This window comes from Nannobrachium achirus (assembly GCF_963921795.1).
Source record: "Nannobrachium achirus genome assembly, chromosome: 22".
Lineage (NCBI taxonomy): Eukaryota > Metazoa > Chordata > Actinopteri > Myctophiformes > Myctophidae > Nannobrachium > Nannobrachium achirus.
This window is the reverse complement of record NC_137829.1, coordinates 27,444,085-27,462,816: the sequence shown is the minus strand read 5'-3', so window position 1 is coordinate 27,462,816 and position 18,732 is coordinate 27,444,085. Positions and strand designations below refer to the sequence as shown.

Below are 18,732 nucleotides of genomic sequence, written 5' to 3'. Positions count from 1 at the left end.
TCTCATAGACTTTACTATAGAGTAAAATAATACAAAAAATAAATATGCTTTAGGTAGCATGTGAGGGGTCAAACTAGGTGTTTTTTGGGATTCTGAATCCAATGCAAACATTTGTTTTGCAGGAAAAACATTCCTTGGGCTAAAAACGGACCCCATAAAACTATGGTTTAGTGATGAGTCATCACTTTTCACAGTTTTGTGGCGGCCATTGCTCGGAAAGGAATGTTTTTCGTACAAAACAAATGCTTGTATTGGATTCAGAATCCCGAAAAACACCTAGTTTGACCCCTCACATGCTACTTAAAGCGTATTTATTTTTTGTATTATTTTACTCTACTAGTCCTTACCCGTTCAAAGATATGAGCTCCGAAATGATGTGCAGTGTGTGGGTTATGGGGTGCACTGTGCACACAGTATATGAGGGATGGAAAGTAACTTTCTGGTGCTTGCATGATAATATGTAGGAGCATCAATGTAAGAAATACCCGTTTCGTTTAAAGGCTACAGAGATACTGTGTACCGATCTACATGACAACATCTGAAAGAGGGCCAGCCAACACCCCCCCCCCCCCCCCCCCCCCCCCCCCCCCCCCCCCCCCCCCACCACACACACACACACACACACACACACACACACAGAGCTGGTTAAACATTTTGCCTCAAGCTAGATGCAGAATAGATGCGCCTCATGCTATATGCAGAATAGATAGTAGATACACCATTAAAATGCAAATATACAGCATACGATTTGTGTAAGTGACAAACGGCCTTCACAGTTATGTCAGGTGTGTTCATATGCTGATAGTGATGCGATTTCAGGTCAATTGCTCCAGCCACCGAGGAGAAACGCTGGGACAGACAGACACTCACTCACTCACTCACTCAGTCAGACATTCGCAAAATTATAGTATAGATAGTAAAGTCTATGAGAGCCCAACTTTGATTGGCTCCCACAAGTTTCCCAAGACAAATCTGCGATGCCCCTATAGCCAAAAATGTTCCATATGGCATGTTCTAACTGTGTGCCAAATGTCATGATTCTTTCATAAAGTGCACGATTTTTGCCTGAAACGCTCGGACTAATGAGGGCTGAATGACTGAAGGTTTTATTCTGTTAAAATTAATGGACATACCATTTCTCAATGAAGCACTAGTCGTACACAGATTTCCTAGAGGGTAAATCCTTTAATGTCAGAGGAAACAAGGAGCCGTTGCACAAATTAAGTTGATTCGATAAAATCCTTCCTAAATCTTAACTCCCAAAGAGGTTTGTGTCATTGTGATAAACAGTCTTATTATTTGGTTTCGACGTGAGGGAGGGGAGATGTTGGTGAGCACAAAGGATTGGAAACACACTCTAAACAGAGTGAGACTGGGTTATTATCCCAGCCAGGGGGAACTGGTACTGTAAACAATCGCATAGCTGCGGTACGCTGCACTCTGATGCAAACCAATCACAGGCAAATGCCGCCTGGCTGAGATGTCCCATCTTTCTGCTATATAGTATCTGTCTATCTGTCTTCTCAGGACATCTTCAGCTGGCTCTAGGTTTTTCGTGGTAATCCCTCACATTTGTTTTATTCCTAACAGTGAGATTTGTCTTTATGACGAGACAACAGTGACCTTTTGGGGTTGTCGTGATGTTGTGCCTGAGATTTGTCCTTTGGAATGTCAGGCTTTTCTGTTATCAATTATTTGTATTCATGACAGAAACATTACAATTATGTAATAAACATAGATACTTCATGAATAAAAATTAATAAAATAAACAAAAACAAGATGCATTCACCCACCCACCCCTCCCAGGACAAACGGTATCACGAAAATCAGGGCATACCAGTGCAAAGTTCCTACTACTGTGTAATGACAGCGTCAATCATATCCTTAAGCGTATCTGCAATGCTAGACCATACGTTAACGTTTTCCTCACACATTCCATGTAATGTTGCCGTTGACAGTTCTATTTCTAAAAAGATTAGAGCTCATTGGCGAAATGTTAAGGCATGAGGAGGTTTCCACTGCGACCATCTTCCTAGCTGCTGTTGTGTTGGGTATTAGGTGAGGTAATCACCCACCTCTCTTGACTCTGCTGCACCGGTTTCAAAGGCTGTTGATGGTCCAGTCGCCAGTCCCTCAGGGGGAAAATGCCACTGAGGGGACTCACTCTGTGACACTGGACATGCAGAACAAAGTCTCAGGGACAGCTCTGCCTGGCCTGACCCCTTGTTGTGCCCCCCCCCCCCCCCCCCCCTCCCCCCTCAGCTTGTTTTGAGCTCGCAACTGAGAGCCTTTGAGGCATGAGGGGGGGATGAGGGGAGGGCGGTGGCGTTTAAGTCAGCCAGGGAGGGAATGCCATTTATTCTGTGTTGGTCTTTCTGTGTTCAAGCTTCTCTGTCATTAAGGGTTTTCTGACGTTTAATGGCTTTTGATTGGCTTAGAAGACTGTCAGATGTCACATTGCCACAAAGGAAAACAACAAGAAATTGTTCCAAAAACGACGATGAATGCCAATGCTTGGTGTTTTATTTATTTATGTGTTTATTTATCCAGTGCGACACAAGGCTTTGAAATTCACAGACATTTCCTTTCCCCTTCTTTTCACAGCAAAGAGCCTCAGGCAAGGTGCTGTTTGACTTGGTGTGCTCCCACATGAACCTCATCGAGGGCGACTACTTTGGCTTAGAGTTTCAGGACCACCACAAGATGATGGTGAGTCTGGGCAGTGGTGGAAGAAGTACTCACGTTTGTTACTTGTTTGTAAAAGTATCACTACTGAAATGTATACATTTACAGTAAAAGTATAAAAGTATTGACATTAAAATGGGCTAGTCCCAGTTGTCCTACGTCCCAGTTGTCCTACTGTGTCCCAGTTGTCCTACTGTAGCCTGGCTGTATGGGCTAGTCCGCGAACAGACTGTAAAGCAAGCAATCTTCATCCCATTCATGCGTTTATCGTGCGCTTGCCCAGGCCTTACGGCCTGGGCATAAATATAACGATTGCATTCACCACGGCTTCGTAACTCGCGAGGCGCTCCGCCGGCCGCGCGGCCCTGGCCCGCTCTTCGCGGGCACTCGCGCCTGCGGCGCTCGGGCGCGAAGAGCAGGACCAAGGTCCGCTGGCCTTCGCGCTGCTTGCAATGTCGTGGACAATAATTACAGCAGTAGGATGGCGAATTTTCGGCGAGAGCTGTACACTACTTGAGTAGCTGTACGAATGCTGAGGTGGGGGTAGGCTACATGTAGCTACTGGCTACAGTAGGACAACTGGGACACAGTAGGACAACTGGGACGTAGGACAACTGGGCGTAGGACAACTGGGATTTTCCCATTAAAATACACTTAAAGTAAAAGTACTCATTATGCAGAATGTCCAATTTCACAGTTTTAATATGTATAAACATCTTTTGAAAATAGCAGATCTACAGTACACGCTCACAACGCGTCGCAAAGCAAGCTTGTGGAACAGCTATTCTCAAATAGCCAAAGTATATAGGGCTGAAGTGTTTTTTTAATAATAATCTAAATCTACAAAGTAACTTGTAGCTAAAGTTTTCAAATAGTTTTAGTGGGGTAAAAGTACAATATTTGCCTGAGATGTAGTGGAGTAAAAGTAAAAGTACTTAAAATTGTAAATAAATGTTTTTGCTTGTAAATGTTTCTACCCTGAATAGCAAGATGGTGATCATTTTGTTTTGGTTCACAGGTTTGGTTAGACCTCATCAAGCCCATTATCAAACAGCTCAGACGTAAGTGACTCTCCTTATTAGCAGCATAAAAACCTTCATATGACAACATTGCTCTTAATGAGTAACATAGTTTGAAAAGAATCCATACTTGAGAGCAATCAGAAAAGCTGTTGATTTGAACTGAGGTAGATTCTACAAATGCCTTCTAAATCAGTGGTTCTCACACATTTAATGATTTTTCAAAAATAAATAGCAGATGTACAAGCTCACAGTCTTTATATCTGCTGTTTTTGAATAGCCAATGCAAAAATCAAAAAACACATGCTTTCCTGAGTTTTAATGGGTTAAAGAAGGATACATGCTTTTTTACACTGACTGTAAGGGACTTCTGTTCAGCCAACACTAACCACAATGGGAAAAAAAATTAATTCCCTTCAGGCATTTCATTTGGATGTTGTTGTTTTTTTTTTAACTAACAAAAGAGCTGCCATGAGAATGTTGTCAATCGCTTCGATCTCTTTCTCTCTTTCTACAGGGCCGAAGAACACGGTGCTGAGGTTTGTGGTGAAGTTCTTTCCTCCGGACCATGCCCAGCTTCTGGAGGAACTCACACGGTGAGGTCACACACACACACACACACACACACACACACACACACACACACACACACACACACAAACACACACACACACACACACACACACACACACACACAGAACACAGACAAAATGTTTAATTTCTGTGCTGCAGGCCTTTTTTTCCACAGCCATGTGGCAATGCACCTGTAATGCTGAATGTGGCTTACCTTTAGTTTCAAATGTTCTTTATTTGAGCAAAATGGCATGAGAGTAGTAAAGAATATTTGTAATACAAACAGTGCAATACATACAAGTCATGATATTTATCACGTGGAGAATAAAGAAAATACTGTACAATATGAAGGGAATTTCTGTTCATTCTACCGTTTATAAATGTCGAATGTGACATACTGTGGCAGCCAGCAATATGTGTTGACGATTAGCATGGTAAATGGCTCCATCCTTTACGTGTGTCGGTGGATATAATGCAATTGCATGTCAGTTTGCGTAAATGGCTTCGATGTGACTAAAAGTGATTGGCTAATGCGGAATTGAAGAATGTGCCTCAGCCCTCCGTAAAGATTTATTTCCTCCCAGCCGTGTAATTCCCATCACATGCCTGCCATGTTTCTCATTTAGGCCTCACGGAGCTAATGATTTCCTGATTTCGCGTTCTCTTTTGACTGGGACTTGTTCACAATTATCCTGTTTTGTCATTCACGGCGGTGATGTAACAAGCCTTGAGAACCCCCCCCCCGCCTCTAGTATGAGTCCTGTGTTGTAATAAAGTATTCATAAAGCAAGGAGATGTCAAATAGATGTCATCTTGGTTAATTAAACCTCAGATACCGTAACACTCTTTGATGGCCTACTACAGTATATGAATTATACAGTACATGCCATGGTGTTGATTAGCCGGGAGCTCATCCGACAGGATCATTTGATCTTTGCTCTGTGAGAGTTGCCATGTCCACTTGATTGAATCATGTCGACTCTTTTGTATATATCTTTTCCAGGTACCTGTTTGCCCTTCAGATAAAACAGGACCTGGCCTGTGGACGTCTGACCTGTAATGACACTAGTGCTGCGCTGTTGGTCTCCCATATTATCCAATGTAAGACTCTTAACACTTCTAGCCTAGAAGTGTTAATTTTTTCTTACTTCTTTTGAATACATTTTCATTTAGTTTTGGTCGTATTTTAGTCATCAGATTTTATTTTTAGTTTTAGTCTAGTTTTAGTCGATTAAGTAATAATATATTTTTAGTCGAAGATTTTAGTTAGATTTGAAACATTTTGAACATGAAATTATTGCCTTTTAGTTCTCCTGGATCTATTCTCCACTAGTCCCTCCCTAACATTTTAGTCTAGTTTTTATTTGTTGATGAAATTGGCAATACATTTAGTCTTAGTTTTAGTCACCATAGCTCAGTTTTTATTACGTTTTTATTTGGCTTTCGTCAGTGAAAAAAGGCAGTCGACGAAATGAACACGGTGTAAGACTCTCTAAACACTTCTAGCCCAGGAGACCAGAGTGGAGAGCACAAAACTGTGTCAGAAAACACATTGGTTTTGCATGCAGAGCCATCCTCAAACAGTGTCAACAGCATACTGCGTAGCATAGCAAATCAAAAATCCATGGGTTGCTATGGATACCTTTCAGTCGAATGTCTGCATGTAATCTGGCAGAACAGGCTCAGAATAACCAAACGTGGCAGTGCTTTGAAACACTGGGCCTTTTCTGAGAATGGTACTTCTTCAGTTTGATCTAAATTATTGCCATGACTATAAACGTTACCTTAATCTGTTTATTTACTGTAATTGCCTTATAGTGTGCATGTAAGTGATTAAATCAACGGACCCTTATCATTGCTATTTAGTATTTATTGATAAGGAAAAGCCTGTCATTTTCATCAACCTACACTATAGTGGATAAGACGCAGTGATAATAGTTGGACTGTTTTATGATAATTATGAATTCTGTCTTCTCTTCACATGTGCTGTTTAGCTGAGATTGGGGACTTTGAGGAGAGCCAGTGCAGGTCACACCTTCTCAATAACAACTACATCCCAGATCAAATGGCTCTGATGGATAAGATCATGGAATTTCACTCAAAGAATATGTAAGTGATATGTATTGCTGATGGAACATGCCGCATGTCGTACTGTAAGCGATCTGAACCTGCTACTGTGCATCAGTGGATCAGCCCACTTTGCACACAGTAGACACGGGGCTCCTTAGCAGCGTTGTGGAGATGGCTTTGATAGCCATAGCACATCTGCTTGGTTGATGCATCCATATGCTGCTTGAGAAGAAGATGGGGATTCCCTTCGTCTAGACCAGTGATTCCTAAACCTTTTAGCTCAAGACTCAAAAGAGAAATTAGACGTTTGCCTAGGACCCAAACTAGTGAAAAGAGCAAATGTACAAGCTCACAACATGCTGCTTTGTGCCGCTTTGCGAGTTAGCAGATCTGCGTTTTCACTACTTCTTACGTTTTAATTTGTTTTCAACTCATGAAATGTGCGAATCTTTGTGGAAATCTTTAGAAGGGTTATTCATTTGTGACAAAAATGTATCCGCGACCCACAAATGGGTCCCGACCGGGCTCTACTGTTTGTCTGCTCCTTTTTTCTTTGCCAGAATCAGCCAATATACAAGCTCACTAGTTGTGAGGTTGTAGATCTATTTTTGCCCAATACCACTTTGCAGCACTGCTGTAAGGTTGTTAAAGCTAGGGCTCCAACGCTGGAATTATTCTCCTCGCCCCTGAATGGAAAATAAAGTTGTTCCAGACCTCACTTCCCTGGGGAATGTTTTATAATGCAGGTGACACATTCAGGAAGCTAGCCACTGAATGAATTGGCTGTTTCTCAAAGTGCTTTATGGAATTCTTTATCGTATTTGGACAACTCATAGCAAGTCCATGTAAGCTGTTTTACTGCCTTTTGCCTGAGGGGTGAATATAGGGTGTCTGGCATTTTATTAACAAAAGGCTGCTATTCTCTAGGACTAGAATGTTCCTTCGGGCCAGGCCAAATGAGTCACAAACCTCTGCCAGAAGGGGTTAACAGGTTAAGACCTCAGACTGTCTGAATCTATTCTCTTGCGGCTAATGGGGAACATTTGCTTAGGGGGAATGGGTTCTTGAACCCATCTCCTTTTCTCCAGTAGCAATCTTTCTTCTGACACCAATTTGCGAGTTGCGCGCAGAGCACCGCAATAAAAAGCTTCCGGATCCTTCGCCACCAACCATCCTCTCTCAAAGTGTGCTCATTGGCACAGCGTAACTGATTATTTTGCCAAAACAAGGCCGGCCCCTGTCTCACCCCCACGCTACAGTGGTGCCACGGATGAGACGGGACCACAGCAGGGAGCTGACACATGAAAGAAGCTCCATTAGTTACTTTTGAAAGCCCTGCTCTCTTGATTTTTTTTTTTAGGCTTTACGTTCGATAACTGTAGCCACGGTTCTTTTGGCTGGGTGCCATGCTGAGAGTTAAATCTCAAATGAAGTGCCACATACAGGAAACAGGAAGGCTTGGCGCTGATAAGAATTTGTAAAGTCAGTTACTGTGCAGCTTATTCCCCTCCTCAATCTGTCTCGTATCAAATGGACATGGGAAGACCAGTTCTATATGAACTCTCACCTCAATTAGTGAGATCATACACGAAAGGATGATTTGCCAGGATTTCAGTAATTTGTACTAAACTGCTGAAGGTATAATCCAACTAAGATGTGGGTGAAGCCAGTAGGGTATACTGAGTTCTTTAATACCTTATATCAGGGGTAGGCGACCTTAGGCACGGGTGCCAACACTGGCACAGGGGAGGGTGATCACTGGCACACTGGCAGAAGTGATTTATATTTTAAAAATCAAATATTGTTTTAAACTTGGTCAATTCAATTAAGTCACCTAATTTGCAACAAATTACATCCTGCACATAATTCTACATCCATTGAAATTCCGAACTCTGACTGGGGAAGGAGTCGGAGAGATAGGTGGATTATTGCTATTGCTAGTCCTATGATCATTATAACAATGTCCTGATCGTGACAACCAAAATGTGTCTGAATTTTTGATGGGTTGTCATTAAAATGTATGTTGACATGGCACACCTACTATCTAGAAAATAAAAACATGGCACCTCATTTCAAACGCCTTATATCATACCGTATACTCTTCGCTCTTTACCAAAACATAGACTTTTCTTTGTCAGACCAGCACAAATTAATCTGTAACTTTGGTGTTTTTTTTAGCGGTCAGACGCCAGCAGAATCAGACTACCAGCTATTGGAGGTGTCGCGCCGGCTGGAAATGTATGGGATTCGCCTCCACCCTGCAAAGGACCGAGAGGGTACCAGGCTGAGCCTGGCAGTGGCACACACTGGAGTCCTGGTCATTCAGGTGATTGGCTGCAATTTGGAATGAACTTCGTTGCCGCTTGAGGATGTAAAATAGTGAGTGAAATTGCCTTGGAAGAGGGAACAGAGAAAGGAACGCAGATCATAAGGCACAATAAAATCAAGTATGATTGACAATGTGCAATGGATAGATGGCACTACAGAAGGCAGGAATGCTTCTTGTGCAGGTGGAAGACATGTCCAGCATATAAATACTGTATAGAAGCAGGTACATATAATCACAGTTTCATGTGCATGGCTAAAGCATCAAATATAAAACGTATTTGGTGATTGATAGCAAGGGTTGGGTAACATTGACTGTATTCACATGGCCAATAGTGAGTTACAGTTGTATATGTATTGAACATTTTTCATTTTACACTGTGGTAACAATTTATTTTTGTTGGAAATGTTTAGTAATCCTTATTGCTGCTGTTTTCAATAGATGTCTTTGGTGGCACAAGTCTGAATATTATTGTCCCTTTCAGCCCAAGTGACCATTTATTAATGCTCTCAACAGGGACACACGAAGATCAATGCCTTCAACTGGTCTAAAGTGCGTAAGCTAAGCTTCAAAAGGAAACGATTCCTTATCAAGCTCAGGCCAGATTTAAATGTAAGTCATGCTTCTTAACCCAGTGTTAATTTGAACAGCAAATTTTGATTCAGTCTTTTGAATAACATTTCATTTAGTTTTATTCATAATAGTCTTCTGACAGTTTTATTCTAGTTTTAGTCGACTAAATATCATAAGAGTTTAGGCGACTAAATCTACAGTTGATCTACAAGCTCACAAGTATGATTTAGAAGCAAAATGAATGCTATGTTAATATATTCAGTTGATGCTTGGAATTACAAATGTACAACATATCTTTGGCGAGTAACGTAACTGTCCATGTGCCTATCTTGTACCAGAGTTCATATCAGGACACTCTAGAGTTCCTGATGGGAAGCAGGGACTGCTGTAAAGTCTTCTGGAAGATCTGTGTCGAATACCATGCCTTCTTCCGTCTCTTTGAGGAGCCCAAGCCCAAGCCCAAACCTGTGCTGTTTTCACGAGGCTCCTCGTTCAGATTCAGGTAGAATGGTTGGATGTGAAATCTACACCACAAAAGCCTCTCTCTCTCTCTTGTAGACTTTCACTATTTGATGTATAGTACAACAATGAAGTATCTACGTATGTGTTACGTGAGAACTGTCAAGTTTGATGAAGTACCACCACTGCCAGGCCAGCCTGTGAATCTAATTTCCACCTGTCACAATGCAAACGTTATCTCCTCTAGCTCTTGACGAAAGTTCACTTACCTTTGTCATCCCCACTTGTGCTTGTCTCTGCAGCGGTCGCACGCAGAAGCAGGTGATTGATTATGTAAAGGAATCTGAATTTAAAAAGATCCCGTTTGAAAGGTAAAGGCTCTGTGCATTATCTATTATTTATTTAGTCAGACAGACAGGGGGCTACATAAGGCTGCTTGGATTCTGTGAACTCTGACCTCTGTCCACCTTGTCTCCTAGGAAACACAGTAGGGTCCAATACAACAGTCGTCTGTCACCGTTGCCTTCTCCACGCCGCCATGAAGTGCCAACAGAGGTTAGTGTCTCAGTCCTCGTTCCTTCAGTACTCAGAGACCACTACAAGCAAAGTGGTTCATAACCGGAGCTGCGTCTGCTGGCCATCTGCTTGTTTTCATATATACAAAGCAATGGTTTATTAGTTCAGTTCATTCAAAATGTCAGTATTATAGGCCTGTCCCTGACTAAGGACGATCAGTCTGATCAGTCTTATTGCATAACATTAAAAATGTTATAGAGGATCATAACATTTGGCCTGTGGGGAGTGCTTATTGTCTGATTTAACATATACTTGCTTGGTTTCTAACCAATAAATCATGATACTATATACAGTATATATCCTTTTTTTTAATTTTTTTTCTTTTTTCAAACCATTTGTCAATATAACAAATTAGGCCAATGTCTCATTTGAATCATGAAAAAACAAAAAGACTCCCTCAATTGATTAGTCGACTATTCGACTAATCGAGGTCAGGCCTACAGTGTAGATAACTGACTTGATCGTGATCATAAATTAAGTGAAAGTATTTCTCGTTTACTGTTTACTTCTCGCCAGAGTGGAGCTCCAGGAGACATGGTGGACTCTCCGCCCCAGCGCCACTGGAAGGAGTCGGCGTTGGTGAGTGCTGAAGACCCCTCAGCCCTGCGGACACGGGCCAGCCCTTCCTGCCAGAGAAACGGCCGTGAGGACAGACAGGGGCCCGGGGCCAGCCCGGGGACGGAAGAGGCCAGAGACTCAGCCAGGCCGTCCCACCCAGAGCATCTGAGTACAGGTCCAGCATCTTGGGCTGCTAAGGGCAGCAACTCATCAATCCCCTACATTGACTGCGGTGATATAGATAACGAATATGACATGAGCAGGGGCCCAGCTAGCAGGTTTTACGCTAACCACAATTATGGCGAGCAGGCCATGCCACGCCGTGGCTCTGGCACTGGGAGTGTCGACGGGGCCATGCAGGCTCAGCACTTTCTAGGCAGGATGAGATGCAGGGAATCCCCATCCTCTCCTAGAGCCCAGCTCAACATGAGCAGTGAGCTGGATGCATCAACCAAGCAGATGTGCTATGGCTATCAAAGCCCTCTCCACAACGCTGCGACGGAGCTCAGTGTCTGCAGTGTGCAAAGTGGGCTGCTGCACAGTAGCAGGAGCAGTCCGCTTACAGTTCGACATGCGGCAGGTTCCCAGAGTGCCACCTCCAGCCCTGTCATAAGCACCTTCTACCGAGCAGGCTCCCTCAGTTACGCTGAGCAGAATGGCCTGAGCTCTGCCCCCCGCCGCAGCGCTGACGCTTGGGCGCAGGGAACCCGCAGCGATGAGGGTCTCCCTCACAGCGGCAGCTATTCTCCCATCCTGAGCCATTCTCCACACTTACAGAAGCTCCATCAGATGCGGAACCGTTCTGACACCGACCCCGGTGTCCTGAGCCAGGCGTTGCCCGCGCTCGCACACGAGCCCCGGCCTGTCCTGTCCCGGGCCGAGCGCATTGCCGCCCTAGAGCGCCGCATGTTGGCCAATGGCCTGACGGCACCCGGGCGGCCCAGGGCCAGCCCTCTGGCCCTGAAGCGCTTAGGGCAGCCCAGTGCAACGCACGTGGGTGCCGTTCAGATGCACGACGGCTCAACTACTAGTGGTTCAGAGTCTAGCGAGTCGGAGATGGAGGCCGCCAGGGGCAGCCCTGAGAGCGACACGCTGACTCATGGTAACCCCATGGACGAAGACCACTCTTCCCCAATACCCAGGAACAAGTACTCCTTTGGTAGCCTCCAGCTGGATGAGGAGGCAGAGGATGACAGTGGCCATGCCTTTAGCGATGAGGATGTTGGTCGGGTGTTCAGTTGTTAGGCTTCATATCTGCTCCTGTAGAGAATGTAGGGAGCTTGCCTCTGGGTACAAATGGGATATTGGATTGGATTGGAAGGTTGATGAGCAGTTCATAAAGAAATAGATTTTTCTCCCTGTCAGGGGACCGAGTTTCTACACATCATGTGTTTTGTGCTCCTCTTGTGCACTGCATAATAGACGCACTGTCTGAATCCAACTCCAGTCTGTCTCCCATTGGGATGAGCTGACCTTTGTGAAATGGCATTGAAGGAGGGATGGATTGAGGGCTTTTTCATTCATCACATTGAGGGCTTATCTTTCACGTCCCTATGTGTTGATTATTAACATATCTTTGTAAAAGGTTATGTCTAAGTGCCAAGTCCTATGATTCATTTTATTTTTTTACTAAAGAGCGAGTTAGACAGTTCCCAGTACTCATACATGAAAGATGATATTTTTAAAATGTAATTCTGGTGTTGCACTTTTTATTATTCTTTGAGCAGAGAATCTAATTCTTTGAATAATTTGTCAATGCAGACTCCAGTTCCTCCATCAGCTGCCTTTATTATCTCTATCTATAGAAAAAAAAATGCATATCAGCATTTCTAACTGACAATAGATGAATGTTCTTATTGTTTATTGGTAGGGTGATTAAAGTGTAATATTTTAAACAGTTGAAACTTGTTGACCTTTCCGGTGGACCTGCTGAATGGAGATGACAATAGTCGGTCTCAAGTGATCTGAATTGTATATGTATATAATGTGGACAGAAGTATTGTAGATATTTATGGAAATAATCATATCTTGTTAAACTGTTGTTAATACTGTATATACTCGTAAGCTGGTCTCTTCAGAGATAGTAGCTTGTAGATAAGATTGGCTTCAAGTCCCACCTTGAGCGCCTAATTGGTTCCCATAGTCTTTGTTTACAATAACCCCTCTCCTTTATCAATTGGTTACGAATCACTAGTTTTCCTATTATTTTTGTGAAAATAATAGGGAAAGGACACTTTATCTCACATTGTTGATTGTAGATTGTCTTATAAGATACGAGACCAACTGTGGTCTGTTCGAGCTGAATTGAAGTGTAATTCTAATTTTAGTAAAACATATGTTGTACAGCAGTGGTACTGTAGCTTGGTCATGCCACATCGGATTAAGGCTCTTAAGCCCACTGGTGATGGCCTGCTCTGCACTTGACCTGAGTTAGCATATCTCGGGGGAAACACTCATTTGGTTTTGGACTCAACAAATCTAAGTAGCCTTCCCATAGTAGGGGGTGTAAACACAACTCACTGGCTTGCCCTTTCCCAGGCACTGCAATATTTTGCAATTCTTTTAACAAAATGGCTCTGCACTTTTTTTATTTCTGGTCTGTGTGGCACACCAATCTTATTTTCTTTTGCTTCATTTTTGTCATGTTTATTTGTTTTGCATTAATTGTGTTGTTTGAGCAAAGCGATTCGCTTTATATCACAATTCTGTTCTGTTGTTCATCTTTCTTTTTCTTTGTCTGATATGTATGCAATTCTGTCAGCATGAAATGTGTCTTATCTTGTCTCTTGTTTTCCCTCTCTGACAGCATGTAAACCTGTACCTGTACTGCTGTTCTGTCATTTACTACTGTATGTAAGAAGGAGAAAGAGACTGCCAGTAACTGGGTTCCCCCTTACTGCACTTATCCAGTTACCAGGTACAGTACAGAGCAGACAGAGGACAGCAGCGGCCAGACTGGAAATTAGATAACACGTGAGGTTAAGGTTTACAGGGGCTTGGGAATAGCCTGGAAAAATAGGGTCAGGATTCAGTATGTGCTTCATGTATGTGTATGTGTTAATGTAGGTGTGAAAGGCAGTTTAAGGGCAGCGCCTGAAAGCTCCAAGTCTCTTGGCTCATCCATCACTGTCGAGTACTTGCAAGGCCCTCCCAGACACTTTTAGCAGTGTTGCCGTGCATGTGGCCACGAGTGACATTTTGCAGTTCATAATTCCTATTACAGTCAGAGTATTAAAAATAATATTAGATTTTTCATGGCCCCATCAAATTGAATGAATTGACGGTTGAGTTTGAAAGCTAAGAAAGATTATGTTAATAAGGTGTTACTGGATCACTGCAGTGCGAGAGAACCTTCACTGGTACACAATGCTCTCTTGTAGATCTGGAGTGTCAGCCTGCTACACGTTCTCTTGAAAACGCAGAGTATCATATAGGTAGAGGTAGACCCTCCAGAAAGACGAAGCTAAAATCCTTGATTTTGCAGGTTAAAATACTTGATTTTTTGATGAAATATGCAGGGGTTTTATATTTATGCTGTGAAATTGCGGGAAGTTGTGTAATATGCGTAAAGACGCAAAAAGCTGTGAAATATGCGAAAAGTTGCAAAATGTGCAGAAAGTTGGGAAATACGCGAAATATGTGAGAAGTTGCAAAATATGCAGGGTTTTATGTGAAGTTATGAGGTGAAATATGCGGGAATTTGTGAAATATGCGAAAAGTTGCAAAATACGGGACCGGTATGCGAAAAGTCGCGAAATATGCTGGAAGTTTGTGCGTAAATATCCGATTATGTTTTTTCTAAAAAATGTAGTTTGGCTGATTATGCGGACGATCGTATCATCGCATTTTTCTGGAGGGTCTAATCATAAGGACATACTAGCTGTACATTTCCATAAACATTTTGGAGCAGATTGAAGGTTTAAAGCCTGGCATTTGTTTGTTAAACATGATTAACTCTAGACATCGACTTATAATCTAACACTGCTGACATGGCAACTGAAACTCACAGGTCTAGAGATGAGGCTTGTGTGTGTTTGCAACCATTGCTGTATATAAGCCTGATTTTCACTTAGTTGTGCGACACCACACCACGTGCAAAGAAGTACAATCAAGCCTTAAGCGTTTTGAATCCACCGCATGTTGCTTTGACTGCTGCGGCTCTCCTGCCCTGCTTGTGCTGTGCAGTGTGTTCAATGACATCATTTAATAGGACAAATACAAGTCAATGTTACAGTATATCTTAGGAATAGAGAATATTACAGTTTGAAAAAATAAAAAGAACATGAATATGGTATAATTCTAAATGTCAGTTTAATTAAAACTGTTTTGTATTCAGAGAGAGAGAATAACCTCTATGTTCCTCATGTCAAACTGGCTGTCTTGGTAACGTATTAACTGAAATATAATGTCACAAGGCTGCGTTAATGCACAAGGCAGACCTTTGAGTTACTTAATATTAGACAAGGCCTAGAATAGTATTAATTAATTCCGAAAATCTTTTCTTAGTGCCCTTGCACCCCCACCCTCTCTCTCCCCATCTCTCAGTCTCTCTCATCCACTCACAATATCCCTCTTAACACACGATGGGTTGCGGTACTGTCTTATATCCTCTCCTCTTAATGGAAGTCTTGACTCATTTTAACATTGTATGAAGCTGTGTCATGCTAGTGTCAATAAAAGTTGACCTTTATCCAGTTGAATTGCAGAATCGTCGTCATTTTGAGACGCCAACGTCATTGTCTGGTGACTGCCCCACAAATAGTGCTGGGCTTTCTCTGTTAGCCTCCCCTCTGCCTAGTGTTGTAGGCTAGACGTAGTGTTAGTTGTGTTGCTAAATGTCTGTATTGTCTGTTAAATACAGTCATGTTTGTCTGTCTTGTATTGTGAATGTGCTCATATTGTTGCTATTGTGGGTTCCCCACCCTTCCTCTGTCATGTGTAGAGCAGAACTTAACCACGGTTGTGTTAGTCTATTAAGCAAAACGCTAACCTAGCTGTTTTTAGTTTCTTTGAGCGAAGAAAGCCTAACTGGAGTTGTGCGGGTTGTGTTGAGGAAACGCCATCCAGGTGGAGCTGGTGTGTTTAATCACACTTCTGTTCATGCCCACCTGTCAGAGGACAACCAGACAGTGGTGGAAAATATGCTCAGTCAACATAGTGAGTAAAGCCTCAGTTATATTTTGTCGCACGACTGTCACTTGCTGGACATACAATAACACAGTGGTTCTCAAACTTTTAAATATCAAGGTCTTCCCTTAACTCTGACAGTATACAAATGAAAACGGGTCAACATTTTGGTTCCATTTGTATACTGTCAGAGTTACAGATTTGTAAGGGCCAATTTATACCCCCCTAAAGGAACCTAGAGAGTCCCTGGAATCCACCTTGAGAACCTCTGCAATAACAGATTTTTGACTCAAAAATACTTTGGTATGTAGAAAATCTGTTATCTCTGGCAAGCGACGGCATCGTACAACAAAGGATAAATTTGCCATAAGTAGGTTTAGTGACCGTAGTGTAGATGGCACAGGCTAAGCCATTTCTCTTGATTGTTGTAGGGCTAACTGATCCAATCAGTAGCAGAGTATGTGTACCTCGGCTGGCCTTGTGTTGAAAGCCCAGACGTGGTGGGGGAAGCCGGGGCATCAGGGCTGTCTGGACTGTGGAGTGAGTCATGATGACTGAATGTCACCAGCCAGAGGAAAACCCTCAGTGCTGTAGTCTTGCGTGGCTCACCTCACATACACTGTGTAGACCTGGGTCAAATTGTACCTTTAAATACATACTGTATTGCTCATTTTAGCTCACCCTGGTGTCAATGAATGGGGTTTGCCACTTATAATGCAGGACAATAATGCAGTTTTATACCTGATACTGTCTGTAGTGCTCTAACGTGGCAAACCCCACTTCATTGTCCCAATATCTAGAACTCCAAACAGGTTAAAATGATGAGTAAAAAACGATTTGCTGTTTTTTCCCAGGTCTGGTAGACTTGTGTTGTGTGTTTGCTGTTATTTGCACAGCTCTAACTTGGCTCTCCCCTTCCTCCCCCATCTCTGCTGCGGTTCCTCGCCTGAACCCGTACAGCTGTGGTGGCTAACAGTCCGCACCTGTCCGCCTCCTCTGGCCATTCCCAGGGAATGGTCAACGGCCAGAAGTCCCTGGATCTGTGTGGCCACAGTCCAGACGGCCGGCAGCCCTCGCCCCTCACCAGCCCCCTGCTCAACGACGCCGGCAGCGTCCGCACCGACGACGAAGACGAGGTTCGGAGGAAGGTCTGTGGTCAAATGAGGGACCCCACTTAACCACTTTAAACCTGGCATCCCTACATTTTAAAGGTTTTCTAAATGAGTGGACATAGCAGATCGACTGTAGAAGCTCAGCTTAAAGATGATCAGTTGTTTTGTTTTGTTGCTATTTTCGCACAACAACGTATTAAATAGGGCTTAAGTGGGTAAAAAAAAACAAATGCAACAACCAAAATTCTTTAAAGATACATGTTTATATTAAAACGTGTCATATTTTAATGCCTACTACTAAAAAAACACCACTGTCTCACGCTTAAAATAGCGCAGGACCTAGATTACCTGTCCTAAATAGCTACCCACTGGGGCTTGGGCTGTGTACTTTCTACTAAATCTAAGAAATGGGTTATGTGTCAGGAAGTACAAATGATGGGACGGAGAAAGGGGACACGAAGCACTAATTTCTGCAGTCAAAATGGTCCAGTCTGTGTCTCTCACACTGTCTGCTCTTTTTTTGGTGTGATTCCCGCAGAGGTTCCCAACCGACCGGGCCTACTTCATAGCCAAGGAGCTGCTGACCACAGAACGGACCTATCTGAAGGACCTGGAGGTGGTGACAGTGGTAAGAAGACCATATAGACACGCTGTATTATCTACGGGCGGATGACTGATTTCCAGTCGTGACAGAGTACAAATTAGGCTTAAGGCAGGGGCCCCCATCCTCTAGCTGCCAAACACACTGCGCTCTGCTGTTTGTTTTCTCCTATCCTCTGGGGAGAAAACATTGATTATTCCGGTTAGCTGCCCATCCCGCAAAACATACAGTGGGAACTAGGCGATACAGGGATTTTACGGTAGCTGTGATTCATTTTTTATTTTTATATTTCTTCCTGTTTTTCCTTTTTTTCCAACAGAGCAGTGCTCTAAAAAGCATTTATCCGTTGGTCTCACTCAAGGCTTTGAATAATAAATTAAAGTGTGTGTGTGTGCGTGTGTGTGTGCGTGCGTGTGCGTATAGTGTGTGACTAGACATACATACTTGTGTCGTTCCAGCTCTCACTGTAGCTGACTTCCCATTTTTTAGACTTGTTTCTTTAGATTTCACTGGCTCGTTAAACACACACACACACACACACACACGCACACACACACACACACACACACACACACACACACACACACACACACACACACACACACACACACACACACACACACACACACACAACACTCACTCATAACATATGGCCACATTTTGATTTGGCCTGATCTTAGGGGAAGATGCAATGACAGCAGGATATTACAAGGGAGGGGCTATTCATCTCCTCTGCGAACAGGGGGGGTGTTCTTAAAGATGAAGTGCCATGATTATATCGCCCCCTAAAACATATCAGGTATTATGATTATACTAGGAGGAAAAAATGCAAAGGGAATACATAATTGCTCATAACAACCACACCAGGGGGTCTAATGAAATACTGTCAACCTCCTAGACACATGAAAACCAGAAAAAGTACAAAACTATGGCACCACCTCTTTAAGAGGCCGACAGACAGACAGACAGAGCTGTGGTTCTTCTCCACAGTTTAAAGTACATCAGCCCGTTTGTGTCTTTTTAAGGGCCACAGCTTTTCTCATCCTCCTGATG

General features: G+C 43.1%; 1 protein-coding gene across 3 annotated transcripts in view; it reads left to right on the top strand.

Annotated features, from left to right (window-relative positions):
- Positions 1-18,732, top strand: part of LOC308307859 (FERM, ARHGEF and pleckstrin domain-containing protein 1) — a gene marked incomplete at its 5' end in the record, with an annotated part of 62,854 nt that overhangs the window by 33,179 nt on the left and 10,943 nt on the right. Inside the window, 13 exons of one of the 3 annotated variants that reach the window (XM_080753168.1) lie at positions 2,605-2,709; positions 3,704-3,746; positions 4,222-4,300; positions 5,281-5,378; positions 6,272-6,386; positions 8,526-8,673; positions 9,190-9,285; positions 9,585-9,748; positions 10,008-10,076; positions 10,185-10,266; positions 10,798-11,014; positions 16,927-17,114; positions 17,617-17,706. In XM_080753168.1, coding sequence (XP_080609294.1) covers positions 2,605-2,709; positions 3,704-3,746; positions 4,222-4,300; positions 5,281-5,378; positions 6,272-6,386; positions 8,526-8,673; positions 9,190-9,285; positions 9,585-9,748; positions 10,008-10,076; positions 10,185-10,266; positions 10,798-11,014; positions 16,927-17,114; positions 17,617-17,706 — 1,494 coding nt within the window. Of the gene's footprint in view, positions 1-2,604; positions 2,710-3,703; positions 3,747-4,221; positions 4,301-5,280; positions 5,379-6,271; positions 6,387-8,525; positions 8,674-9,189; positions 9,286-9,584; positions 9,749-10,007; positions 10,077-10,184; positions 10,288-10,797; positions 11,015-16,926; positions 17,115-17,616; positions 17,707-18,732 lie in introns of all 3 variants that reach the window. The other 2 variants (XM_080753167.1, XM_080753166.1) reach the window with 2 other exon arrangements.